Raw genomic sequence first — 27,606 nt, 5'->3', positions numbered from 1 at the left:
AGTGGGAAATGTTGCAAGATATTTGATTATACTATGTAAAGATATGTCAGTATGATTGGTTTAATAAAAAGCTAAACAGCCAATAGCAGGGACTTCTGGACAAAGAGAGCTCTGGGAAGAAGGAGGGCAGAGTCACCAGATAGATGGAGAGCAAACAGGAGGTGCAAGATGAAAGAGAGGTAATGCCACATGATAAAATGTAGATTAATATAAATGGGTTAATTTAAGTTACAAGTGCTAGCTAGGAACAAGCCTAAGCTATAGGCTGAGCTTTCATAATTAATAAGAAGTTTCCATGTCATTATTTGTGAGCATGTGGCATAAAGAAAAGCCTGACTATAGTTAGTTGCATGCCATAACTAGAGGGTAAGACCATAGTGTTGAAGATACCACATGCTTTGGTTGCGAGACAGAAAAATAGAGCTGGACTGAGCTTCCTCCCTACCAGCTGGATTTTACAGTGTTGGAAGGTGCTTTGTGGGCTGCTGGGGAAGAATTGACACTAAGGGTCCTGCTTAGCTACAGACTTTGTATGCTACAGTACCAAAATACCGGGCAGGTACATAAAATGCTACAACTATCATGGGTACAGCCAACAGATTTCTGATTAGATTTGAAGATCACTTAACAGGAGGGCATTCATGTCTGGAACTATAAGTCAACACAAAAACCTATAGCTAGAGAGGTCTTAGGCCCCAGTAGGAAGGCTGCTACCGTTTTGTTACATGGGTGTGATGTGCCTATCAAACTGTCTTATAAACATTTATGCTTAAACCCATAGGTCAATGGTGTTGTCAGCCACAACTGGACATGGAAGGAAGCTTCCTCTTACAGGGGATGGTGTACTACACTCCAGAGACTCATAACCACCACCACACCCCCAGAAGCTCCTGGGAAAAAGTGATTGTTTCTATGGTACAGTGTCATCTGTATTACCCTCTATAAAGCTCAGGGAACATCATGGAAGAGAGAACCAAAAGAATATAAAACCAGTTTGTGGAGCAATTTCCTCAGAGGTGAAACAGTCCACCCTGCCAGGGGGGATCCTTATGGTTCAGGAAGTCCTAAACTGAAACGTTCCCTCCAGGGAAGAGCTTGGGGGAAGAAGACTCATGAACCCCATGAAGAAACAACTTAGGAGTCTTGAGAAGTTCCTGGAATGAACAAGACACACAGCTCCCCCCTCTCCCAAAAAAAGTTAAAGACCCAATGAACAATTGCTAGGTAACCTGGAGTGACTACAGGACCAGAAAGTTAAAATGGGCCATTGTATGGGGGAGGGGAAGAGAGGGACAAAGCAGGGTACAAATGAATTGAAGAAGTGAGGAAAATGGGCGGACTTTAATTAGGGAGGAGTAGAGGGATAAACACAGAAAAAGTAATTGGAGAGGGTAAAATAATAGCAAAGGTGTCTGAAAAGGCATAAAAAATCATACTATTACTATCTACCTAAAAATAGCTATGATACACATAAGACAGTGTATAAATATGCAGATATAACTGAAATAAAATTTTCCTGTCTGGGTTGACAATGTTTCCCAAAGCCATAGACCATCTAACAAAAACCCTAACACCAGTCATGAGAAGTCCTCTTCTAAGTGGTTATTCAGCATTGTTCAAGAGAATCCCAAAACATTACAGGCTATTAATGTTGCCCTTGTTTGCCCCCACCCCAGAAGTGGAAGGTGAGTCCCTATTGCTGAAGATACTGTGTATGGTGGTTTGAAAGAAAACAGCCCCATGGGGAGTGGTACTATTAGGAGGTGTGGCCTTGTTGGAGTAGGAGTGGCCTTATTAGAGGAAGTGTGTCACTATGGGGGTGAGCTCCTATCCTCAAGCTACACTCAGTGTGACACACAATTTTTCTGCTGCCAGCAGATCAAGATGTGAGACTCTCAGTTCCTTCTCCAGCACCATGTCTGCCTGCATGCCACCATGTCACCCACCATGATGATAATGGACTAAACCTCCGAACTGTAAGCCAGCCCCCATTAAATATTTTCCTTTATAAGAGTCATCGTGGTCATGGTGTCTCTTCACAGCAATAGAAACCCTAATGAAGACACATGTACTTCAGATCTAGGGCCCAGATGCCCCCCGAGCTAGATCTGACCTGAAAGCCTCCTCCCTAAGGACTAGCTTTCATGGTGCCAGAAGGTACCATACAAGCTTCCAAAGGAGGGAAGCAACCAATTGTCCTATGTAGCTATGATGTCTATGAACCACAACAGTGATTAGCATGGCTCAGTAACCCCAAAGGTGCAGTAGTGGGAATGCATACCTTGGCAGTAACAAGCAGTTCCCTAACTGGGCTCACAATACACTCAGTAAGAGGGAAATCACGTCTGCTGCTAGAAACCTAGCCAATTACCCAGGGTTAGTGAAGTCATGGATCTTAGAAGAGAACCTACAGCTGCCACTTTACTAAACCAACATAATTCCCAACTATATCCTAAATATTTGTCCTTATACCAACAGATAGATAACTGTAGTCTTTACCTTCACCAAGAAAACTTCTCTTTACAATAGATGGAGACCATGGCAGAAAACAATCACAACCAGTCAAAGTGCAGAGTGGTAGGGCCCAGTCCCAAATGATACATCTACAAAACAACTCTTGTATCTAAGCCTCAGAGGTCATTGTGGAAGAGGAGACAGAAAGATTGTAAGAGGTGGGGGGAACAGGGAGTTTGCTCCTGTGAGCTTGTGTGACAGGGCAAGACAGTGCAGAGTTTCCTCCAACTTGAGTTTTTGAGGAAGCCATTTCAGGTCTTACTAGAATTTTATCTCCTTGATGAAGAATCCCATGGAAAATTACCCAGCTCTACTCCAGGACCCAAAGGTCAGGATGTCCTAGTTAAGTCAGCTTCTGTTACATTGCCTGTTTGTGCTGAACAACCTCCAGCTAACTGCTTATCTTAGCTTCTGTTAAACTGCTTGCTTCTACAAAGCTCCCCAGAAGCTGCAGAGCAAGATGCCGGGATATGGTTTTGTTCTTTGAGGTTTTCTGGAGGGTGGTGCCTTAAAATCCCTGTGTTCTAGACACTTGGGGCTACACCTAGGTCCCCAAATATTTGGGTGTAGTCTCAGATGGTTGGAATAAAGACTTTCAATTGGCTGTAAACTGTGTCTGAGTGGTCATCTCCCGTAATCTACTCATAACAATTGTGTCTCCTAGAAATGTCAGAATCTACACCCATGAGGTCTCCCTAACATGCATGCCCTAACATGAGCTAAACAAAGACAAGGACAACATTAATAAGCATGCTAATATAGATGGGGAACCCCTACACAAAGAACTACAGGCAACTAAGGAGTGCAGAAAGTAGGAGACATCTTCCCCAAGGAAGAGCATAGCAATTGGTTATGCAATACCAAATGTCAGCCTGAAAACACACATACCCATAATGTTATGTAGACTAAACTGGTACTTTTGTATTTAAGAATATACATACATATATGTATATAATATGTGTACATAATACATAAATATCTATAACAGGAATGTACATTATGTATATAATCATAACAATTAAAGAAAAAGAGACCATGAATTTGAAAGAGAGCAATGGGGGAGTATGTGGGAGAGTCTGGGGGAGGAAGGGGAAAGGGGAAACGAGTAACTACATTATCTCAGAAAAAATTTAAATCTTGAAAATAAAACAATTGCTGGGGAACAAAAGAGGAGCCGGAGCTGCTTAGAAGAGGCTCATTGATCTAGCAGTCTGCCAGAAGCTGAGCAGAGAGCTCCCAGATTGCCGTGTGTGTGAGCTATCACTCAAGGTGGGCTTTCGGTGAAGCGGCAGCCTGTGAGTCATCTCCACTCCTATAAGTCATCCCTCACCCCTCAGGAAAAATCTCACATAACTTGAACAGAGAGGCTGTCAAGGAGAACATGGCAGAATCCAGGGGAGACAGTAGCCAAGGTGAGGGGGTGTGAACTCATGGGAAAGAGTGGGAGGTAGCTTACATCCTACCTCAACCCCCACCCCTGACCTAGGGGATAGTTGCTAAGTCAGCAGTGACCTCACAATCACTGTCCAGGCCTTCTATCCCCCAGGCCAACATCCATCTTCTTCCAACTCTGCCCTTTATCGTTACATCCAGAGGACACATCCTACCTCTGAGTCACCACACTAGCAGACCCAGGGATCACGACAAAAAGAGTGTCAGTCTCTCCTGTGGGCACAGCTAAGACATCAGCATGTCACAAGACTTAGGAGACCTCAAGGATCTGATGCCCACTGAAAGGAAGTCTGTCTGGAGGACAGCTGAGGAGAGGCGGATGTCTGACCTCACCCGTGTGCTGGAGTGGCTGGAAAGGAGGCAGGGCAAGAAGAAGCGTGCCCTCCAGGTGTGTACGTTGGAAGAAATTGCTGGAAGACTTTATGCAAGATTATTAACAGGAGAGAGAATTGAAATTCAACACCCCCTAGCAAAGGGGGATCATTTTTTAAACACTGGGGTAAGCTAGTGGGTAAGTTTAGAGGTGAGACCACTCACCCTGTTTGGGCTGTCTGTGTCTCCTAATGACAATTGTCATGGTTGGGCTTCTTCTCTCCCACCAAAGACAGGGTTACAATCTTTCCTGGTGGCCATATTTTAAGGGATGGCTTCAGGTCCTTGAGAAAGATGCTTCACTATAGAAAATGTAGGGTGTGGCTAACAGATTTCTCTTTGAAAGGGGGAAGAGAAAGAGATTGCTCAAATACAAATGTTCTGAAGTAGACACTCTAGAAGGCACTTGGATCGGAGTCTGTGGTGAGGAAGAAGTCTGCCTAACATTAGGTCAAACTGTGGGCATTGCTAATACCTGTCAGTATTAGAAATAGTCACGAGCACTAGCTTATGGGGTCTCCATGTGGGCAAATTAGGAGCCTCCCCACTGTTCCTAGCCTCCTCCCTCCTCCCGACGGCTCCAGCATAGATCATTCATTCCTACTGCCGTTCCCCCACTGAGACTCCTACTAGCATATACCTGACTCCTCCCCCATGCAAAGGGCTGCTCTCACCAGCCCATTCCTCTTTCATTGGGAGTCTTAGGTACCAAATTTGCCTTTTCCCCCAGAGTTTAGGTCCCCTGGGTCCCTCATTTGTGAAAATCAAGTTAGGCCTATGGAAGGTGGTACCCTCTTCAGAAGATACTGAGATCCCATATCCCCAGCTGCAGAGGATGCTTCCTATGGCCTCTTGTCCCAGAGTAAATGGGTGAAGAGAGCATGACTAAGGATGGACTCATCCTGTAGCTAATCTTTACTGTCATCCCCTGCTCCTAGCCAGGTGCACAGCGCGCGCACACACACATACACGCACGCGCGCGCGCGCACACACACACACACACACACACACACACACACACACACACACAGGTCATTCTGGAATGTTGACAAAGGTACCAGGGGATAGATGCTAGGGTAGTCCAGAGACCAAGAGACAGTGAAGAGATAAGAGACTTTAGAGTGTCGGTACTAAGAGGTTGTTTGCCAGGACTGTTCTCCTATTTAGGGACAGTAGATGGAACCTTCACAGGGTGGCTTCAGAGCCCTTTCTCCTGCTTTTTCAGAAAAAGATCGAAGAGGTGGGCCATGCAGAAGAGAAGGCAGGGAAGAAAGGCCCAGGGGCTAAAAAGAAGGACAAAGAGGGCCGCAAGGTGACCTTCAACAAGGTAATCACCCCTCCAGCTTTGCCCACAGCTGCTGCTCTGCTATGGTGTCCAGTCACACGGTTTATGAAGGCCCTGAGATCCTCTCTGTCCTGTAATGACAGCTCAATAACTAAGTCTCCTGCATGCACACCCCCCACCCCACCTCGTGCTGCTTCACCAACAACAATCCCTCCTCACCTGAGGTCCAATTTCAGGACAAGTGTCTCGCCTTCCTCCTCCCACATCCCTCCACACTCAAGGATGCCAGGGCACAGAGAGCCATGGGAGCACTCAGCCCTGTAGTTAGAGGGTATCCCAGACCTGCCTGCAGGCACGGCCTGTATGTACCCCTAGGAGATGGGGCGGAAAAAAAATGAAGTCTCAGTAAGCCAACACAGAGGGCACCGCTGCCCCCTTGAACTCTTCCTGGGCCGAGGGCAAGTCCTTGAGCAAACTGGAACTTTCTCTCTTTGGGTTTGGAGGATGCTCAGCATAATTTCTCTCCTGGCTCCAAGAATCAAGATCCAAATGCCATCAAGAAGTTCCCTGCCGGTTACCAGAAGGGGTACATAACAGATGTAAAGGGCAAGCGTCTGAACATGATGTCCACCGCCTTCAGCAGGGATGGCCTTAAGAAGTCTGGTAAGGAGACAACCTAGGCCCTGGGGTACTAGAACTGGTCCTCCCTGATCCAGTTTCTCAGAGGCAGCGCAAGAGCTGCCCATCCATGTCCATTGAAACCTGTGTAAGTAAGAGTTAGGACCCAACATGCAGGGTCCTTGGGGTACCACTCCCATGGTGGCACTGGGTAGGAGGGAGTGGTTGTGGAGCTCCATTTATCCCCAAGTATTCTCAGGGATCCAGCACAGTGTGCTGCTCGGTGCTGAATTATGTTGGTGACAGCGCCTTCATGAGTTCCAAATTTCCTAAGTTAAACACTATGACAATGTCTGCTACAGAAGGTACCGTCCTAGCGACCTGACATCTGCCAAGTAGTGTCCATCCCTAGAGAGAGAAAGGGCTGAGTTCCAGTTCACAGTCCTGCTCCACCACTCAGCGGTATCATGCTGGACCTGCCCTCAGCTCTGGGTCTAGGTTTGTCACATATTAAATGGTAGAGTGACCCTGCTTTCTCTGTGGTGTGGCGGCAGGGATCGGGGCCTGTAAATCAGCCTCACACAGAAGCGCTCAGAGGATTGGAAAACAGAAACCCTAAGTTTGGTTGTGCTTGGTCTCTTGGGACACGAGTTTTTGGGGAAAGTGGAATCCGGAAGGTATTCCTACAGGCCTGTGTGGAAAGTGAGGAGGAGCGTGGTGCACTTTTGTGTCTCAAAACAAACACTCTCCCCAACTTTTCATCTAGTCCACCAAAGCTGTGGTCTGCAAACGGAAGCCTCTGGTCTGTCACAGTTCAGTGTGACGAAGGACTTGTGGTGCTAAGAGCACCGGGGGACTCTGAGTTGAACCCACAGCATCACGTTAATGGAGCACTCATCTGACCCAAGAAGCCCTGCAAGCTGTCAGTTGTCGATCCCTTGCTTTTGGTAAAGGCACTGTGGTTATATGAGACGTGAGCATTCAAGACAACCGAGTGAAGGGTATTAGAAGCCCTCTTCATTGTCTTTGAAGCTATTCTAATTGTTCTTACTATATAAAGTTACGTAAATTCTTAATTATTCTAAAAATTGTATTAAAAAGTTACTGGAGAAATAAAATCAAGATGAGAAGCTCTGGACTTCAGCTGTGCTGTCTGTGACCCCCACTGTCACCGTTGTCACTGTGGGGGCCCCATTGGCTTCGTGAGCTTCCTTAGATCTTGCTTTCAGCAGAAGCCCCTTTCCCTGCCTCCTGAAGCTGAGACGCACAGTAGTCTTGCTACTGTGGTTTCTTCCCAGACTCCTCACGGGAAGCCTTTGTGTGTGAGCAGAGTTCACTGAAACTTTGGGGGTCAGCAGAGGCTAAGAATCACATCACAGAGGAAGAGTGCACACGAACCGGGCTGGTCAGGAGACCCCACTTTCATTCTTCAGAGTCCTTTGTCTTCTGACCCCCCAAAGATTTTCTTAGCTGCACTTGCCAGTATAGAAAGCTTCCTGGGGTTTTCTTAAAGTTCCAGGCAGAGTTTTGAGGGGGCCGACCAGAAGCACTGGTGTTCATCACTGATGGAGAGAGCAGAAGTCTGCTTAAGGATCCTCTACCGTAGTTCCAGTCCTCGAAGGCTCTTCCTCCCCTCTCTTTCCTCCGCCCGCGCCTCCACCTCTGCACTCCCCACCCCACTCAATGCCACTGGCTTTTTGCTTACTCTGATCTTGGTTTCTTCTGTCTCATTCAGAAAGTATGCTATGAAGACATTTTCCTAAACAAAATTAGTCCCTTCCCTAAAGAAACCTCCTGACCATGGGTAATTTCACCTCGCTGTACAGGATGGAGACATGAAGGTTGACTGGCCGGCAGCTTGATCCTCTGTTGTCCTCTTACTCTGTTCCTCACCATCCGAGACAAATGTACCCTATCTGAGAGTAGGGAAGTCTTGCTTCTGATGTATAACAACCCATAGCCACTAGAGGGCAGTGAATGGGTCCAGGCAGCTAAGAAGCACCTGCACCTGTCCTCATCTGGCATCCAGGGCTGGGCCAGGCTGAGCTTAGCCACAGTACAGACATCTTCCCATGCAGTCTTGCAAGCCACCTCAGACAAGCAGGCAGGACCTGGAGGGAAACACAACGTTGAGGAGGCAGCCAGATACATGCCCAACTCCCATTACTGCTTTGAACTATACAGGCTCAACAGCTTCGTGTGCCTTCACCTTAGAGGAGGGCAGTGTAATCACCCAGCAGAAAGTGCTCTGGCTGGTGACCTGCTCCTCCAACCTCCACGGCCTGGTCTTGTGGCTTCTCCCACCTTTATACTTCCTCTGTGTCTCAGCCACTGCTCTCTTCATTTGCACTTGGTCCTCCACTGAACGGTCCTCCTGCAGCTGTGACTCCCATGGCTGCCACATTTCCCTTCCTAACTAATTTGTGCATTTATGTTTAGTGTGATTTTCTTCATAACACTGCCATGGAAAAGTAATAAACCTCAAATGAGGGACGACTTACCACAAAGAAATGAAGATCGGTGAACTGATTGAAAAACAATTCAGAACAATTTTCCCTAAAGCTTAATGAACTCTAAGGCAACGATCATCAAAGAAGCTTCCTCCTTCAGTGGATGGGAGCTACTACAGAGACCCATAATTGAATAATGTACAGAGAGTGCCTTGGAGCACTCAGTCCTAAATGGTATGTCTCCATCAAATCCCTGCCCTGGGGGCTCAGGGGGCTATGTGTAAGAGGAGACAGAAGAGTGTGAGAGCCAGTGAGGATGGAGCACACCAAGGAAACAAGACTTTCCAAACACAGTAGGACCAACACGTATGTGAACTCACGGAGACGGAGGCAGCATGTACAAGGCCCTGCACAGCTCCAAGCCAGATGGGGTCCCCGGCACTGAGAGGGAAGGTGGACACAGGCTCCCATCCCTAACCAAGAAGCTATCTCCAATTGACCGTCACCTACAAAGGAAAAATAAGTTTTCTCCAATGAATTCTCACTGGGTATATAAACCACACTTAAGTGCAGGCCCAGCGATAGATGGCCAACGCAAAATGAACTCAATGGCACTGTTGAAGTTTTTGTCTCATATTTATTGCTTTGTCTGGGAATTTTTTTACCTTACTGGTCTTCTGCTTGTATATTATGATTTTTAATTTTGTGTTTTTACGGGTTCTATTGGGGGGTGTGATGGTGGTGGTGGTGTGTGTGTGTCTGTGTGTGTGTGTGTGTGTGTGTGTGTGTGAGTGTGTGTGTGTCCGGTGCTTTTTCTTTGTTTTGTTTTTAAATTGGGGTTGTTTCTTTTGTTTTGTCTTTTTGATTTCTATAAAGAGAAAGAAAAGGAAGGAAGGAAGGAAGGAAGGAAGGAAGGAAGGAAGGAAGGAAGGAAGGAAGGAAGGAAGGCAGGCGAGGATCTGGGATGTGTCTGAGATAAGGGAAAAGAAACTGATCAGAATACATTGTATAAAAAATCTTCAATTAAAACAAACAGGACACTAAGGAACAAAAGAGGCAACAAAATGAAATTAGAAAAAGCATGTTTGAATGAAATGAGAAGTGTGGCAAAGAAACAGGACCACTTTAAAAGACAAAAACCAGAAATCTGAGGGACTGAGGAACACGCAGTGTCCTGCAATGGAGCGTTTTAACTGCACACAGAGAACATACAGATTCCTCAGTCCAGACACTTTTGAAATGATCGAGTGAGAGAGACAAATAGAAATTTCAAAAAAAAAAATCAAATGCATGCAACGTGGCTGTCTGAGAAAGAGACAAAAAACCAGGGAAGGTCATCTAAGAACTAAATAAGGAAGCATGGTGGTGAGCACCTCTAATCCCAGCACTCAGGAGACAGAGGCAGGAGGATCTGTGTGAGTCGAAGGCCAGCCTGGTCTACATAGCGAGTTTCAGGCCAGCCAAGGCTACAGAAAGACACCATGTCTCCAAACAAACAGGAAAAAATGAGTGAAAACTTCCAAATTCAGGGAGAGGAAAATCGATTCATGAGACCCCAAAACATCTATACCAAGACAAGACACATTAAATCCCAAGTCTATGCAAAGGGCTTGAAAGCAATAGAAAAGCAACTTTTCATCCACAGGGAGCTTCCATGAGACTAGGAATTTCTAAATGGAAATGCTGTAGAGCAGGACGTATGTAGAGGATGCATTCAAAATATTGAAAGAAGAGACACCTGACATCCCAAAATACTATGCCCATGAAAACTGTGCTTCAGAAATGGAAGAGATGCCGGGTGGTGGTGATGGCACATGCCTTTAATCTCAGCACTCGTGAGGCAAAGGCAGGTAGATCTCTGAGTTTGAGGCCAGCCTGGTCTACAGAGAGAGTTCCAGGACAGCCAGGCTACACAGAGAAACCCTGTCTCAAAGAAAAAGTAAGAAAAGAAGGGAGGGAGGGGAGGGAGGGAGAGGGAAGGGGAGAAGGAAGGAGGGAGGGAAGAAAAGAAAAAAGAAAGAAAAGAGAGAAATGGAAGAGACAACCAGACTTGGTAGTACATTCTTGTAATCCCAGCACTCGGGCGGAACTCTGAGAGTCATAAGCTAAGGCCAACCTGGGCTACATGAGACCCTATCTCAGGAAAAAGAGGATGAGGGCAGTAGGTATTTTCCAAAATGGGCAAAATTTGAGCGAGTTCATTCATATTACAACCAGGGTTGTTTCTCAACAGAAATAAGATGCTATGTATTAACAACATACTTACTAATGAATGTAAAAAAAATCTCCCGGTTAACAGTAACTATATAGTCAAACTCAGAATTCTGTAGTGTTGTAATGGTTGTTTGTAAATCATGTCCAAGGCTGGAATGAAAGTTCAAAGGTAAACATCTTTTTTAGATTTAACTATGTGTACTTGTGTAGTGTGTAGTCCATATGTGGGCATGTGCACATGAGTGCAGGTGCCTAAGGAGGCAATAGGTGTCAGATCCCCTTGAGATGGCATTATAGCAGTTGTGAGCCACCTGATTTGGGGTTCCAGGAACCGAACTCAGGTCCTCAGCAAGAGCAGTCTGTGCTCTTAACTATGAGGCATCTCTGCAGCCCAAAATCCAACATCTTAAAAGCTATAGCTATAAGATATAATTATATCTAGTAAGGGCAACGTTTTAAATATTTGTGTCTTTTATAATTGACTTCATAATATTAGTACATATATACACTAACTATAGAACATATCAAGTTATTATGCTTCTTCCATTGTGTGGGAGTTCATTGTCAGTCATATATTCGTTATCTTGTGTGTCCAATAACAAAGTTTAAGAGGTATTTATAATTATAAAGTGGAGTTATTACTTCCCCAAGAAAGGTTAATAAATTTCAATATATTTAGAAAAAAGTGCTGGGCGGTTGTGGCGCATGCCTTTAATCCCAGCACTCGGGAGGCAGAGCCAGGCGGATCTCTATGAGTTCGAGGCCAGCCTGGGCTATCAAGTGAGTTCCAGGCGCTACACAGAGAAACCCTGTCTCAAAAAAACCAAAAAGAAAAAAGAAAGAAAGAAAAAGGAAAAAAGTAACTATAATTACAATGTTTTGCTGACGAATACATGAGATTAAAAATATAAAATTCTGGGCTTGGGGGATAGCTAAGTGGTCAAACCCTTAGGTGTCCTAGCACAGGAGGCTGAGGTTCAACGTGCAGCACCACAGGGAGAAGCCATTTGTATGCCATCAGGGCTAAACGTTAGGAGCTGAAAATGGGCTGTCAAATGGTGGGAGGAACCCTCGTGGTAACCACAGAGGAAAGCCCTCTAGCAGATATGCAAGATATGACGAGAAAGGGGTCAAAACACAGCACAGAAGGTGTCATCAACACACAAGGGAAGACAGGAAGAAGACAAAGAGCACTGGTAAGCCCTTGTCCTTAAACACAAAAGCAAAGTCACCCCAGTCCGTCTTGTGTCGCTGTAACAGCACCACACAGGGGTGAAGAAAGGGTCATCTACCTCACTTGGGAGAATACAAGGCCCGAGAACATGCCCGCAGCAGCACCTGCTGGGGGCTTTTGAGCTACATCATCATGTAGCTGAGGGCAGAGGGCAGCTGGTGTGTGCAGGAGAGGAAGTGTGGAGGATGGACTCTACACGGCAGCACGCTCTCCTGACGACGTCAGTCGGGCATTTCCCAGCACAACCCACTTTCCACTCAGTTGAGGACCAAGTTTCCAACATGTGAATTTGGGGAGCACATGTAAACTATAGCATTTGCTAATCCAAACAGAGTGGCTGGGCAGCTCAAAAATCTAGCTGTGACTCATTTGAACTTTTAAGAACACACATAGGCTGAAAGTAAAGCGCTGGAAGAGAGATATACTCTGTGTAAATGAAAAGGCGGGAGGTAGCTGCACTGGCATCAGATGAAATAGACCACGAAGGTTATTATATAACAATGAAGAGGTCAATTCATCAGAAGACCTAACAGTTGTAAATATCTCGGCGTCCATTGTTGGATTGCCTGAATAGATAAAACAAATGTTAACAGCACTGAAAGCAGAAGTAAATAGCAAGACAATAACAGTGGGGGACTTAATAACCTAAAGAGGGGGAAACAATACATCATCTCGACAGAAAATCAATCGGGAAACAGCAGATTGGAAAACACAAGACCAATGGACCTAATAGATGCATACAGAGCATCCCGTCTGTCTGCCGCCAGCTGCTGCGCATGCTCCTCAAGCACGATGGAGACTCTCCAGGACAAAGCATTAGGCCTCAGATTCATGGACGTGTCTTCTTTGCATTCAACTAGAATCAGAGGAAAGTGGTAAACTAAACAGCACTCTTCTGAACAACCAGGATATCACAGAAGTCCCAAAGCACTTGGTACAAATCCAGAGATACATGAGAATAGAGGCACAGCGTGCCAAGGCTCAGGGGCAGGGGGAGCTGAAACTGCGCTCACTGCAGGAACCGTGCTGCAGAAAGAGAAAACTGCAAGGAAATGGGGGAAAGCAAGCCCAAGTTAATAGAACAAAGTAAACACTCAAGATAATTACTATATAGATTCTTAGACAATAAAATGATCAATGAAACTAACAGTTGATTTTTCAGAGATGAACAATTGATACATTCCTAGCTAGACTCACAGAAAAGGAGAATCTGCAAATAAAAAGTCTACCGTTTACATTGCAGATGCCCCAGAAGAGCAAAGGATATAAGGAAATGTTATAGACTGCACAGCAATGGGCTACTGCCTGAAACAAAGACATTTCTAGAAACATGAAACCTGTCAAAACTGAATCATGAAGAATCAGAACAACAGCAAGGAGATTGGATCAATAAACAAAACCCATCGAAGAAAGGCCCAGGGCCTGATGGTTCACGGGGAGCCTATCAAGAGTTTAAATGAGAATCAATGCAGGTCCTTCTCAAGCTTTTCTATGACACTGAAGAGCAGAGAATATCCCAAGCCCATTTTACAAGGCCTTCATCTCCTGGTACCAAGTCCAGATAAAAAAGACAACAGGAAAAAAAAACCTCACAGGCTACTGCCCATGGTGCAAGCTGGGGTTAACACCACACAAGAACGAACTGCGCATGACAACCAAGCACAAGCTACCCCCAACATGGAGGGATGGTCAATACACGAAAATCCACACACAGTGCGCTGCACTCGCAGAATGAAGAGCAGAAATCAGGTCAAGTGTGAGCTGTCAGAATTCAACATCAGTTTATGCTACATGCTCAATAAATCATAGGACATTCACCCCACCAGAGTAAAGACCACACATGACAAGCCTAGAGCTAAAATCACACTCTGTGAAAAGCTGAAAGATTTTCCTTGAGACCAGGAACAAGGCAAGGGTGCCCACTCACCATCGCTGCTCACCATGATACAGGACACCCTGGCCAGGGCAATTAAGCAAGAAAAAGAAATACAAGAGACCAAAATCAGAAAGAAAGGAGTAAAATCATCTCTTTTTAGATGTCACAAAACTTTAAAAAGACTTCAAAAACAAACAATGAAAAGTTAAAATTAAACAAATTCAAATTGATTTTCTTTCTGTTTTATTGGTATGTATTCATCACCCACAGCAATGGGTGATGAATAAACACATTGTCAACTACATCATATATTTTGACCACATCCACCCTCTGCACCCTTTCCTTGCTAGTCTTTCTTTTCCCAGAGAGCCCCCGTCTACTTTCATTCATGTTTAAACAAAAATGAATTTATGAATACATACATACATGTACACATAAAATTTAGTAGCCACATGAGAGAAAATATTATTGTTTTTGTCATTCTGGCTTATTTTGCTTAATATGGTATTGTACTTCTTGACACATTCTGAAAAGGAAATTTTTATTATTTTCATTTATACGTATATATGTGCATGTACGCCTTGTATGTCATACCCAGGGAGGCCAGAAGAGGGCATCAGAGCCCGAGAGCTGATGATACAGGCAATTGTGAGTCTCTTGGTTTAGGCTCTGAGAACCAAACTGTAAGAGCAGAAAGAACTCTTAACCACTGAGCCATCTCCCCAGCCCCTGACACAAAGGTGGGCGGTATTGGAAAACAGGAGGTGGAGTCTAGAGGATGTAGGCCATCTGGGCATGTGCTGGGAAGGTGACCCTGCTCCCCGAGAACTCCCCAGCCCACTCTGCTTCGTGACTACTCTAAGATGAATGGCTCATTCAACCACTCCATCTGCCATGATGCCCTGCTTCACCACAGGCCCAGGAACAGTGGAGACAGCTGACAGAAGACTGTCTGAAGCCGTGAACCAAAAACAAATCCTTTCTCCCTCAAGTTAATTTTCTCAGGTATTTACATGGTGACAGAAAAACTGAGTAACACAACATCCAAGCAGTGGCGAACTCATGGACAACAGCAAAAGCCAAAATGCTTTTAAACATGGCTGAATAACTGGCAAACACACACACACACACACACACACACACACACACACATCAAGCTTGTGAGAGCAAGCTCAGAACCATTAGCTACCAGGAAAGGCAAGTCAAATCCCTGTCACACACCTCCCAGGAGCTGTCATGGCTGTTCTCGGCTGTCAACTTGACTGCATCTGGAATTAGCTAAAACCCAAATATCTGGGCACACCTGGGAGGGAATTGTTCTTAATTAAGTCACTTGAATTGAGAAGACCCACTTCTAATCTGGATCTTTTGAGGTGGGAAGAGCCACCTTCAATCCAGATCTTTTGAGGTGGGACAATCCATCTTTAGTCTGGGACACACCTTCTGCTAGCAGCCTATGTAAAGGGCATGGCAGAAGGAGTCTTTCGGCCTTTGCCTGTTTACTCTCACTCTTGCTAGCAAGTCCATCCATCCACTGGCACTAGAGCCTACTTTTTCAGGATTCTGAAGTGTATTGAAGACAAGCTAAGATATCCAGCCTGGTGGACTGAACAACTACTGGATTTTTGGACTTTCTGTTGGTAGACAGCCAGTGTTGGACTAGCTAGACCACAGCCTGTAAACCATTCTAATAAATCCCCTTTATACATACAATATATGTGTCTCTATATAATATATAGTCTATGTATTATATATGTCTATATATTCTAATATATATCATATGCGTATATATGTCTATATATCATATAAACATGTATATTATTAGAATAAGTTTTATTTATAAAATATGTATTATATAGAGAGATATCTAATAAATATATATAGAGAGATACGTAGATGTATAGAGAGATTTATTCTGTAAGTTCTATTCCTCTAGAAAACCCTATGTAATAGAATAGCCAGAGCCACAGAGGATAGTACTTTATACTTCACAGGACGGCCAGTATCGAAAAACAAGTAAAGCAAGTGTCAGTAAGGGTGTGGGAAGAAGAGAGCCTAATGCTGCTGGTGAGATTGTAAGTTGCCAGAGCGTTTTAGAAAACATGAAACTTCCTTTCAAAAATTAAAAAATTCATTGCCCTCTGATACACCTACCCCACACGTGATACACAGCCAGGCGAAAAGAGAGTGGATCTTGGGGACACTGATGGACTCATGCCTTCAAGGCAGCACCACAAAAGTACTGATGGGTGTAAGAAAATCAGATGTGGGGGCTAGAGAGATGGCTCAGTGGTCACGAGCACTGGCTCCTCTTGCGGAGGGCCAAGGTTCAGTTACCAGCACCCACATGGTGACTCACAACCACCTGTAACTCCAGTTCCAGGGGATCTGATGCTCTCTTCTGACCTCCACAAGTACCAGGAACACACATGGCAAACAGATATAGATGCAAGCAAAACATTCACACACACAAAAATAAATAAATCAATAAATCAATCAATAAATCAATCAATCAATAAATACAAAAAGCAGAGGAGGGGGAACCAGATGTGTACTTGCAATGGAATGCTAGCCAGGCATGAAAAAGAAGCAACCTCTGTCATTAGTGATGTGAATGACTTGAGAGGGTTTGGGCTAAGTCAAAGGTTGGAGAAAGCTTGTGTCTTGATGGATCTAAATACCTGACCTCCTAGAAGTAGGAGAATGGTGGTCCCCAACAACCTGCAGGGGCGAAATGTGGACATTCATGCCAAAGGTAAAGCTGTTCAGTACGAGATAAAGATTTTGGGTGTCCAGGTCTCGGAGACCTTCATGGATGGCAGAGTGATAAGCTATGGCAGACAAGAAGGCAGTTTGGTTCAACACAACTCAGTAGCCAGTGTTGGTTCAAACCTCAGGAGTCTGACCCTGAGGGTTTGTTTTAGTGGTGCACTGCCGGGCGGTGGTGGCGCTCTCCTTTAATCCCAGCACTCGGGAGGCAGAGCCAGGCGGATCTCTGTGAGTTTGAGGCCAGCCTGGTCTACAGAGTGAGTTCCAGGAAAGGCGCAAAGCTACACAGAGAAACCCTGTCTTGAAAAACCAAAAAAGAAAGAAAGAAAGAAAGAAAGAAAGAAAGAAAGAAAGAAAGAAAGAAAGAAAGAAAGAAAGAAAGAAAGAAAGAAAGAAAGAAAGAAAGAAAGAGAAAGAAAGAAGGAGGGAGGGAGGGAGGGAGGGAGGGAGGGAGGGAGGGAGGGAGGAAGGAAGGAAGGAAGGAAGGAAGGAAGGAAGGAAGGAAGGAAGGAAGGAAGAAAGAAGGAAGAAAGAAGGAAGAAAGAAAGAAAAAGAAAAAGGAAATAGGTATATTTAAGCACAGCACAATTTGGTGAGAACTATTCTGCTGATAATTAACTCAGTCCCACGTGCACAATAAAGCATACCTACATCTCCTTGAGAAACAAAGTAAGCAAAATGCAGATCAGACATGATTACATGGAAACTCTCTGTAAAGTCTGTAAAGATAGGTTCTATAGATTGACTGAACATTAGGATAAGGGTCTGGGGGCATCCGGTGCCAGAAAAGTCTCCAGCCGCAGAGACAGCACAAAGGTCACCAGGCTAGAAAGTAGTCCATTGCAGCCTTCTGGGTGGATAACAGGTTTTGCATTCCTTCCCTTGAAGGAAGAATCTTCTGTGCTTAACATCCCAGGTTCCCCTAATGCTTGTGTGAGCACAAAGACCTCCATGCCCCTACCCTTGGGATCTAATACAATGTGTTCATGATGAGTGTAATTAGCAGCCCTGCATTACACACTTGAAGTCACTACATTATAGTAAAAAATACAATATTATACACTTCAAATTTGCTAAGAGAGTTGAGCTTAACAAAGAACATAGCCATGGTTTTGGGTGCATTAACACGATTGCTGTTGTCCTATCTTGATCTACATGTACATCAAATCAACATCTGCACTTTAAATATAAGCCAACTTGTTTGTCAATTATACCTCAACAAAGCAATAAACATCAAGTCCAATTCAGTGAACACACCAGCACTGCTGACGCAGCTGGGTTCGCAAACCACTAGTTTGGTATTTGTTTCTAAAGGATTCTGTCCACTCCTGCTCTCTTTTCTCCTGCTCCTGTGGGTGATTTTGCTCCTGTCCCATCTTTCTTGCACTGTTGGAGTGACAGAGTCTTGCCTGAACATGCTCCTGACTTCTCACACCGTGTTCTCTTCCTGCTAGCCTAAGGGGATCTACAAGGACAGAGCTCTATTGGTGGCCCTCACTGCCTCCATGTTGTGCCGCCAGCACCATGGTTCTCCATGTTACAGACCCACAATGCATCATGGGGATCTGGGGGTTTCTTGTTTGTTTCGTTTTAACACATTTAAACAAGACATGCATTTGCCTGCATCCCAAGTGTTCTTCCTTCCTTTGCATAGATCCAGAATTCTGACTGGAATCACTCTCCTTCCCTTGAGGCTTTCAACAGATCTGAATAAGAACATAAACTCTTGCAGCCTTTTCACATCTGAAGAGATCTTTATTTCACACACACCCGAAAGACCCACTGTGGGTCTTTCTTCTCCCAGGTCTCCATCAGCCCCTCCCCCTGCTGGACTCCTGGTTGCTGGCAGAGACTGGAAGCTGGCTGCCCTCTGAAGCTGGGTGAACCTCATTCTAGGCGTTCTTTAAAGATTTTCCTCTGAGTAGTTCCACATTGTTGAGCCTCGACATCCTTGGCCTCATAATTCTTACACTTGTGTTCAAGGTTTGCAAGGATTCTTGGTTTCTAGTTTATATCAAATATGCAACACTTTTACCAATATTTCTTTAATTTTTTGTTCCCCCTCTGTCTTTCAGACACCCCAATCACACATGAAGTTCCTCGGATCCATAGTTTTGTCTTTCAGCCTTATCTCTTCATGAGTTATTTCATATAGTCCCTGTGGACCGCCGATGAGGTTCTAGTCCTTTCTTCTGCAATGCTCAATCTGCTGTTAATCTCATAGGTTTTTCATTTCGAACACTGATATTTTCATCTCTAGAAGTTCAATTTGGGTCACTTTGAATCTTCTGTATCTCCCCGAGCATGCTCATGCCTTGATGAGCATAATGGTATGTTTATTAGATAGACATTTCTAGACTGGGGATGTGGCTCAACCAGTAGAGTGCTTGCCTAACATGCACAGTCTTAAGTTCAGTCCCCAGCACCATCACACAGAACCAAGCATGACGTCACACACCTGTAATCCCAGCACTCGAGAAGTGGAAGTAGGAAGATCAGAAATTCAAGGTCATCTTCCTGTGGATAAATAACATCAAGGCCAGCCTGGGCTACATGAGACTCCCCTCTAATCTACTGTTTCTTTTTTGTTTTGTTGTTCAAGACAGGGTTTCTCTGTGTATCCCAGCTGTCCTAGAACTAGCTCTATAGACCAGACTGGCCTTGAACTCAAAGAGCTCCACCTGCCTCTGCCCCGAAAGTGCTGGGATTAAAGGCCTGCGCCACCATCACCCAGCTCTGATCTATTTCTGTCAATGTGCCCCCTCTGTCCCCACGATGACTGAGCTGAGAGGGGCTATCCAACGCTCTGTAGCAATCTGTAGGAGCATCTCCTGTTGCTGTCTGGTTTCCCCTCCATGGTCCACCGTGTTATCCTGCAAAGATGTACCTGCCGTGGCATGGGATAGCCACGGGCTGAACTCCTATTTCCTCTCACTGCCTCGTGTTGCTTGCTGTCCAGTGTCTTAATGCCCCAGACTCTTACGATGCCCAGGTTTCTAACTGTGTTGGAAGACAAACACTCACTTTCTGTTATCCAGCCTTGTTGCCTGTGGCATTGGGTGAGCTAGCCGAGGCAGTACTGGAGAACTCACCCTGGTGGTGAGGATGTGGGAGAGCTGGTGGGCTGACCAACTCAGCTTCCACCCAGGTCCAGATTCAGGGCTGAGTTAGCCCACCCTAACATCCACCTCATCTATGAACTTCTGGAGCATGTGAAGGGGCCGGTCCTTTATATCCACAACTGCAGGATCTCCATGACACAGGGCAGCAACAGGATATCCAAGAGGAGTCCCAGTGAGGATCCAGTATTGATAGTGTAGCAGAAGTCAGAGGCCTCAAACAAGACCAATGACGCATTGCAAAGAACATTTGCAAATAAAGATGTATGGACTAAAAGAAAAGGAATACAATGGCAAGTCCCTAGAGTGATTTAAGAAGGGAACTACCGAGCTGGATTTGAATTTCAGAATGGTCACCCTGATAGAGGCCAGTGAAAGATCCTAGGAAAACATGGAGCATATTCCATGACAATGAATCCTGGTGAAGTTTGAATACTAGCAAGAAAAGCTTTTGGTGGCCAATCACTGGGTGCCTGTGTGTATTCTGTGGCTTTAGGCCAAGGGAGCATTTCTAATGAGAAAGGCTAAGGGTGATGGCTGCACACATGCACACTTTGTCTACATAGATACAGAGTCATCTCTGGAGTCCCAGATGTGGCCCTCGAAACATCTAACTTATCTGTTCTGTTCTGTACCAGAAGTGGGGATCATTTTATTCTAAAAGAAAGGTCAGAACAGACTTCCAGGAAAAGGCGCCAACATTCTGGGTTCACCATGCATTAGATGTGGGGGTCTTGGGTACATGACCTTTCGCTTTCTCACTGGCTAAATGTATACGATATGGTTGTAAAAGTAGAGTGAGCCCAGAGAGCCCTGAATTGTCACAACCTTTAATGTTGTTGCCATTCTTTCCACCATAGGCCTACCTGGATCCAGAAGAGGATCAGAGAACAGAGGATCAGGAAAGTATATGCTGTTACTATAAGATCCCTGATTTTCAAAGAGGACACTAAGACCATGCCCCCTAAAGGATAGCACCAACCCCATCCTGCACAAGCAGACACTGCTGAGACCTCCCAACCCAGTCACCCTGTCAGGGACCAGCCACAGGCCAGAACACCATATGGGGCATGAAGTGTTCTGAAGCTAGTACATACCCATCTGAGACCTTAGGCAAGTCCACTGACCCTTGCAGGGAGTCTGGACCCATTCCCCATAGGCATATCCTGGTAAAATTCCTGAATTTTGTTAGTGAAAACATGAAAGCTTACAGAGAAGTTTACTTATGACGGGGGGGGGGGGGGGTGTCAACCTGGCCTGCTGCTGGAAGCCACGGTGCCTTTAGATTACAGAGGAAAGTCCATAGCTCATAAACCTGCCTCAAGCACACCAGCATCACATCAGGGTGACTGGATGGCCTCCGCAAGTTTGGAGATACTTAAGATGCACAGTCATGGACATCTCTGTCTGCAGGAAATGCCACAGAAGAAAGCAAGCCTATCAAATTAGGCAACAGTAGATTTAAAAGTCAAAATTCAGATGCATCCTAAAAACCAAGTGACTTTAAACATGGACAACAAAGGCTAAGGTGGAGATAACAAGGAAATGCAAAGGTAGACCAGGGTGGAAAGAGACCCAGGACAGTGAAAGATGCCCTGAAATGTTAGAGAGTATGCAGAAACCTCAGACAGCCACAGGCACCAGACGTGGCAACTCAACAGGGAAAGCAGAGGTGAAGAAATCCAAGAGAACACTTTTAAATATATGGTGGGGCTGGAGAGATGGCTCAGTGGTTAAGAGTACTGGCCATTCTTATAGAGGAGCCATATGGTGGCTCAGAACTGTAACTCCAGTTCCAGGGGTGTCTGACATCCTTGGGAACCAGGCACACACACACACACACACACACACACACACACACACACACACACACACACTGTACATTCACACATACAGACGGACAGACAAAACACTCATACACATAAAACAAAAATAATTTTTTTCTAAAATATGATCACTTAGGAAATTTTAAGTATTCCTCTTCCAAAAGAAAAGGCTATAACAGGAAGTGCTTTAGAGAATGCAATCATGCAGTTACAGGTGATATAGACTCACATTTAAACGTCACCTATAAACTTCACAACAATAAGTTTTCATAAGGCATAAAGTATTTATTTTAAAGATTATTTTTATTTTTCAAATTATGCATATGCATCTATATCTGAGTATGGTCTTGCATATGTGTGTGCACTGTGTCTTCAGAGGCCAGAAGGTGAAGATCCCTGGAGCTGGAGTTGCAGGTGGTTGTGAGTCACCTGACATGGGTGCTGGGAACTGAACTTGGATCCTCTGAAAGAGTAATGTGGGGTTTTAAACACTGAGCCATCTCCTCAGCTTCCTAAAACATAAGATTTTAGAGACATCTATTTTATCCTAAAACAATCATAAGAAATAAAGTTAAAAGATACTCTTCAACTTAAAAAAAAAAAAAACTGAAGATGAATGAAGAACAAAGCCAGGCATGGTGGTGCACACCTTTAATCCCAGCATGTGAGAGGCAGAGACAGGCAGACCTCTATGAGTTCGAGGCCAACCTGGTCTACAGAGTGAGTTCTAGGACAGCCAGGGCTACATAGAGAAACCCTGTTTCAAAAAAACATAAAATAAAGGGCAAAAATTATAAAATAAATACAACTGGCTAATCTCATTCAAAGCGATGGGATGCTAAAGACATTTTAAAGTTGAGACCAAAATGTAATATCCTTCAGCCTGTCACCCATACTGTTTCTGATTGTCAAATTCAGTGTGCCAAAAAGAATATGTAGTTTTTAATAAACATTGGGAGGAAGATATTTTGATTTTTCCAAAATATTTGCAAAACTCAAGACATTCTAATTGGCAGTGTATTTTTGAAGCAATAGGCTTTTCTCTGCACTAATGATACCAATTAGAAGTGGAATGAACAGAATGTCCCTTCCAGTAGTTCTATAAAGCAAGGACAAATGGTGTCCGGCTTGAGCTCCGTGTTTGGGTCATGTCAGACATTCCGGTTTCCCATATCCATGCAGTTGTGCCTGGCATGTGTCCCACCTGCAATGCGTCTCCACACCATAAACTACTGCCCTTTTAAGCCCGGCTCAACACTCACCTCTTCTGATTTCTTTTCCTTCTGAGTTAATTCCCATTAGATAAACCTCCTCTGAAAAGGGAGAACAGAAAAGATTGAAAGCCAGGAGCAAGGGGGAAGCTGGGCAGGAAGGCAGCTGGGAAGGCTGGGAGAGTGGAGGATGGGCGAAGGGTAACTGCAGCCCTGTGGGCGCTCTTGCCAAGACCTCAGATCAGCTGAGGGGAGCCCATTCATTCCTCTAGCTCCCCCTTTCCCACTCCCACTCCCCGACCCTGCTCAACTCTCACCTCTCCCAGACTCTAACTCCCTGGCCGTATCTTCCAATTTCAGACTTAGACATCAAGGATGTCATAGCCCTAGAAAACAACACTCGGGTAAGCCCATACCGCAGACAAAGCTCTGTTGATCCTGTACTTCAGGACGCTATGTTTGGCACACGGAGGGTAGGTCTGCTGAGAGATTGGTCAAGCAAGGCTCCTGACGATCGCAAGCTGAAGAGCCTCATGGAGAAGGGCACAGAGCCCAAGATAGAGTCAGCCAAGATGCTGAAGCCGGAGGAGGTGCTGAGCTGCCGGTGAGCCCCACTGGGGTGCGTGGGCAGGCCGAGGACAGCAGTGTGTGAATGCATGCATGCCTGATCATGGAAAGGACAGGCCTAGAACATCAGGCCATAGACCCACACTTGGACATGGAGGGGGCAGGCCTAGGACATTAGACCATAGACCCACACTTGGACATGGAGGCGGCAGGCCTAAGTCAGCAGTGTGTGAATGCATTCTTGGACATGGAGGAGGCCAGCTCAGCCCTACCTGGCCCTAACTGGCAAAGGATTGCTGCAAGGCTAAAACCCTGGGTTTCCCAGCAGTCTTTACTGCCAGAGGCTTCAAGCAATATATTTACTCCTACTAAAATTCCCCTGATGGACAGCCAGGTGGGGGCTGCCATTTTGAGCTCTGCCACTGGAAATCCAAATTTTCCATTTGCCTCACAACAGAAGCCATAGGGATTCATCAAAAGGAAAACACAGGTTGCCTGTGGCTTTTTTCTCATAAAGAAACTGCCCTGAGTCCTTCCACTCTGGTGAATTTGAGCGACAGTATCTGTACTGGTTGCTCTGCTCTTCCATTGCTCTGGTAAATACCACTACCAAGGCAACTTATATGAGAAGGGGGTTATTCGGGGTTTATGGTTCCAGACGGATGAGAGAGTCTGTCATGGTGGGAGGCCCATCAGCACACTTGGTAGCCGGGGGTCTGGTGGTGGGAACAAGAAGCTGAGAGCTCGTATCTCCAAAGACGAGCAGGAAGCAGGGTACAAACTAGAAGGAGGGTGGGGCTTTCAAGTTCTCAGAGCCCGCCCTCAATTACACACTTCCTCCACCGAGGCCACTCCCTCCTAAACCTCCCCAAACAGTGCCATCCACTGGAGGACCAAGTATTGAAGTACCAGAGCCCAGAAGGGACATTTCTCATAGTGTCACTGTCCCCAGTGACCTTCTGCTGTGTTTGGGGTTAGATTCCCAAGACAACCATGAACTGTTTGGTTCCTGTCTTCCCCACTTCCTTTTCCACTGCTGGAATGGAACCCGGGTCCTTGCAGGAGCTAGGCAATGTCCCACCACTGGGCCACAGCCCCACCTATGTCTGGCTCACTCTCCACCCATCCCGTGTCACCAGGTCTCCCCTCTGAACACACCCAAGGCCGGTGTCATCCTTAATGAGGAGTAACAGGCAAGGTTAAAAACCTTTAGCTGAGGAGGAATCGAAGCCACAGGATAACAGGGTCACCCTCGACAAGCTGGCAGCAATATAGCCATCTTGGATGACAGAGCAGCTACAGTGCCCAGGTGTGTGCTGTCCATTGCTCCTGGAGACTAAGAGATGTGGCAGGGATGGAGCCAATGAGAGGCCACACCTGACCACTGCCCTCCTCACAGGGACAAGCCATGATGTAGCTCTAACTGGCTCCACAATGGGGGCTTCTTTCCCAGAGCTAGCAGGAACACCGGGACAGGTGGCATCTGTAAAGTCATCGGGGAGGCACCTAAGCCAGGGGCGAGATGGTGGGTGGAGTGGGCTCTTAAGGAAGCCACAGGTGAAAGAGCCAACCCACCCACACCTCCCGGGTAGGCTGCCCTGGGGTCAAGGGAACTGGGGCCACCAGCCAAGGCAGTACAGGGGCAGAACCCAAGCACAGGCAAGGCAGGAAGCCCCGTGATGACAACACAGCTCCTCCCTGTCCCCCAGAACCAGCCTCTGCTAAAGCTGGGACCAAGAAGTCAGCAGATTAGCACACACCGTCATCCCAGCACTCCGGAGTTGAGACAGGAGGATTGTCTCAGCTGCCTGAGCTCCATCATGAGATCCTGTCTCGGCATAGATAGATAGGTAGACAGATAGATAGATAGATAGATAGATAGATAGATAGATAGATAGATAGATAGATAGATAGATAGATAGATAGATAGATAGATAGATAGAGATAGAGAGATAGAGAGATAGACAGTCAGACAGGTGAAGTGATTGAGTATAAGGCTGGCCCCAAGGTCAAGGTTGACAGTGGAACCAGTCTGGATCCCACACACAGCACAGATAGGATCAATTTCACTCCTCAGCAAAAGTCAGGATTACAAGGCTTTAGAACACTGTTTAAATCAATGGCCTTGTTGTTTAATACACACACACACACACAGTGAATTAAAGGAAGGCAAGTATGCCTGTTCATGCAGCTCTGTGTATGCACACTCAAGTCCCCCAGCCTTGACTCAGATCCACTGCCTGCCGCAGTGCCTAACATACCACATTCCACCCAAATTAACACATACCCACACCCCACATTAGCCATGTCCTCTTTCTTCCTGATGCCATTTTAATCAAGTCTTCCGAATGGGATGGCCCATTCTTTACCAGATTGTCACTTTGTTGATGGACTTCCTCATTCCCCCATGAGCATCTGTCTTCCTATAACATAGCTTCTCGTTACTCCCATGGACCTCATGCTTGAGTCAATGAAAACTGGCCTGTTTTCTCTGCAGATAACCAGGGTGATGCCTAACAGGTTGATTTCCAAGAGTTACAGTACCATGAGCTCCGACCACCTCCTATCAGGGACACAGGGAGTCAGGCCAAGGTCTCTTGCCGACCTCCTACTGCCCAAAGCCAACCCATATCCCCACCTTTTTTTGAGACAGGGTTTCTCTGTGTAGCTCTGGCTGTCCCAGAACTCACTCTGTAGACCAGGTTGGCCTCAAACTCACAGAGATCCACCTGCCTCTGCCTCCCGAGTGCCGGGATTGAGGGTGTGCATTGCTACACCAAGCCCACAGCCAACCCTTTAGTGACAGCCAGGTCCCACGACTCCTTGTCACCTCTCCCTGCCTTCTCTTGAAGGTACCTGCGTTTGTCCAAGAACAACGTCAAGACCTTGATCAAGCTGTGCAAGGATGCAGGGATGGATGTGGAAATCCACCCACACATGATAGAGGGCGAGATAGACGCCAAGAAGATATTCGAACATCGTAACAGCACAGCACTGTAGTAGTGCTGCCCCTTGGAGGCTCCTCCCATGTGGCCTGAGCACCCTGGGGATTGGCTTCCCTAAACTGCTCCGGTCGGCACCGCCCACTGGAGGCTCCTCCCATGTGGCCTGAGCACCCACCCTGAGGATTGGCTTCCCTAAACTGCACGGGTTGAACAAGTCAAACGCATCACCACGAGCTGGTGTCAGCTTTGTCCTTGGCTCCGCCTTGCATCAACCCAGGAGTGACTGGGAAGAGAGCCCCCTAGAGAAAGCTTGCTGGGTGCAGTGGCACTGGCCTGTGTTCAGCACAGGTGGAGGCAGGGGGACCAAGAGTTAAAAGTTCAAGGCCAGCTTGGGGCTGTGTGAGGCCCTGTCCAAAACACCACAATGGGGAGTGGGGAGTACAAAGCTTTTTTCAAACTGCTTCTTAGGAGAAAACGCTTCTTGAGCAAGAAAATGTGGCTCTGAGTCCCTAGAGGAACTTCAGAGAGGAGAAGTGGAAAAGGGTCTGGAGACACATGTCACTGCCCTATGAAAGACGTGGCTGTGTGGAGAACTGGCCCATGTGCAGGCCTGGGGCTGGTGGCTGATGTCCTCTCTTGTGAGGACTGACTTCATGGTAACACCAGTTTTATCTATTACCCATTCTCTTCCCACCAGGTGTGTTGCATGGGTTGCTAAATTCCTCTTGTGGTCCACTGAGACCCTAGGTCCCACGCACAGAACCAGGTCTACTTGTCCAGAAGCTCTGTCCCACATGTTCTGGACCTGTTGGCAACACAAAGTTCCCAAGGGAAAAGCTAGTAGAGCCCTTACTCTCAGGAAAGTGTACAGGGTAGGTAATCCCAAGAGGGTGCTTGTAGTCTCTAAGACAGAGGGGTGAGCTGGTGGGCAGCCTGTGCCGATATGGAGTCAGATCCCTGGAGAGGAGATCTTAGTGTGCTAGGGAGGAAAGGCTTCCTGGAGGAGGATGCCACTTTTGTTACTTGTTTTTGTTTGGGTTTTTTGTTCATTTGTTTGTTGTTGGTTTTGTTTTTGTTTTTCAAGACTGGGTTTCTTTGTGCAACAGCCCTGGCTGTCCTGGAACTCGCTTTGTAAACCAGGCCGTCCTCGAACT

General features: G+C 46.0%; 1 protein-coding gene across 4 annotated transcripts; it reads left to right on the top strand.

Annotated features, from left to right (window-relative positions):
- The first annotated feature begins 4,033 nt into the window (after positions 1 to 4,033).
- C5H16orf78 (chromosome 5 C16orf78 homolog) lies at positions 4,034 to 26,683 on the top strand. 4 transcript variants are annotated; one of them, XM_042277355.2, is made up of 6 exons: positions 4,034 to 4,465; positions 5,564 to 5,665; positions 6,127 to 6,286; positions 20,764 to 20,805; positions 23,301 to 23,544; positions 26,360 to 26,683. In XM_042277355.2, the coding sequence occupies exons 1-6, from the start codon at positions 4,205 to 4,207 to the stop codon at positions 26,505 to 26,507; spliced, it is 957 nt and encodes a 318-aa protein (XP_042133289.1). In that variant the 5' UTR covers positions 4,034 to 4,204; the 3' UTR covers positions 26,508 to 26,683. The 4 variants fall into 4 exon arrangements, with proteins under 4 accessions (XP_042133289.1, XP_042133290.1, XP_042133291.1 ...); XM_042277356.2 differs by having other exon boundaries at positions 4,036 to 4,465; positions 6,160 to 6,286; XM_042277357.2 differs by having other exon boundaries at positions 4,037 to 4,354.
- The last annotated feature ends 923 nt before the right edge of the window (positions 26,684 to 27,606 follow it).

The sequence above is a fragment of the Peromyscus maniculatus genome, chromosome 5 (genome assembly GCF_049852395.1).
Source record: "Peromyscus maniculatus bairdii isolate BWxNUB_F1_BW_parent chromosome 5, HU_Pman_BW_mat_3.1, whole genome shotgun sequence".
Classification (NCBI taxonomy): Eukaryota; Metazoa; Chordata; class Mammalia; order Rodentia; family Cricetidae; genus Peromyscus; species Peromyscus maniculatus.
The sequence above is the reverse complement of the archived record's forward strand: the minus strand, read 5'-3'. Positions and strand labels throughout refer to the sequence as shown.

What these genes read in the sequence shown, in the direction of transcription:
- C5H16orf78 (XM_042277355.2), top strand. Translation starts at nt 4,205, where the DNA reads ATGTCACAAGACTTAGGAGACCTCAAGGATCTGATGCCCACTGAAAGG. An exon ending in ATCATTTTTTAAACACTGGG is followed by an intron (nt 4,466 to 5,563) that starts GTAAGCTAGTGG and finishes CTGCTTTTTCAG; the next exon opens with AAAAAGATCGAAGAGGTGGG. An exon ending in GGATGGCCTTAAGAAGTCTG is followed by an intron (nt 6,287 to 20,763) that starts GTAAGGAGACAA and finishes TTTCCACCATAG; the next exon opens with GCCTACCTGGATCCAGAAGA.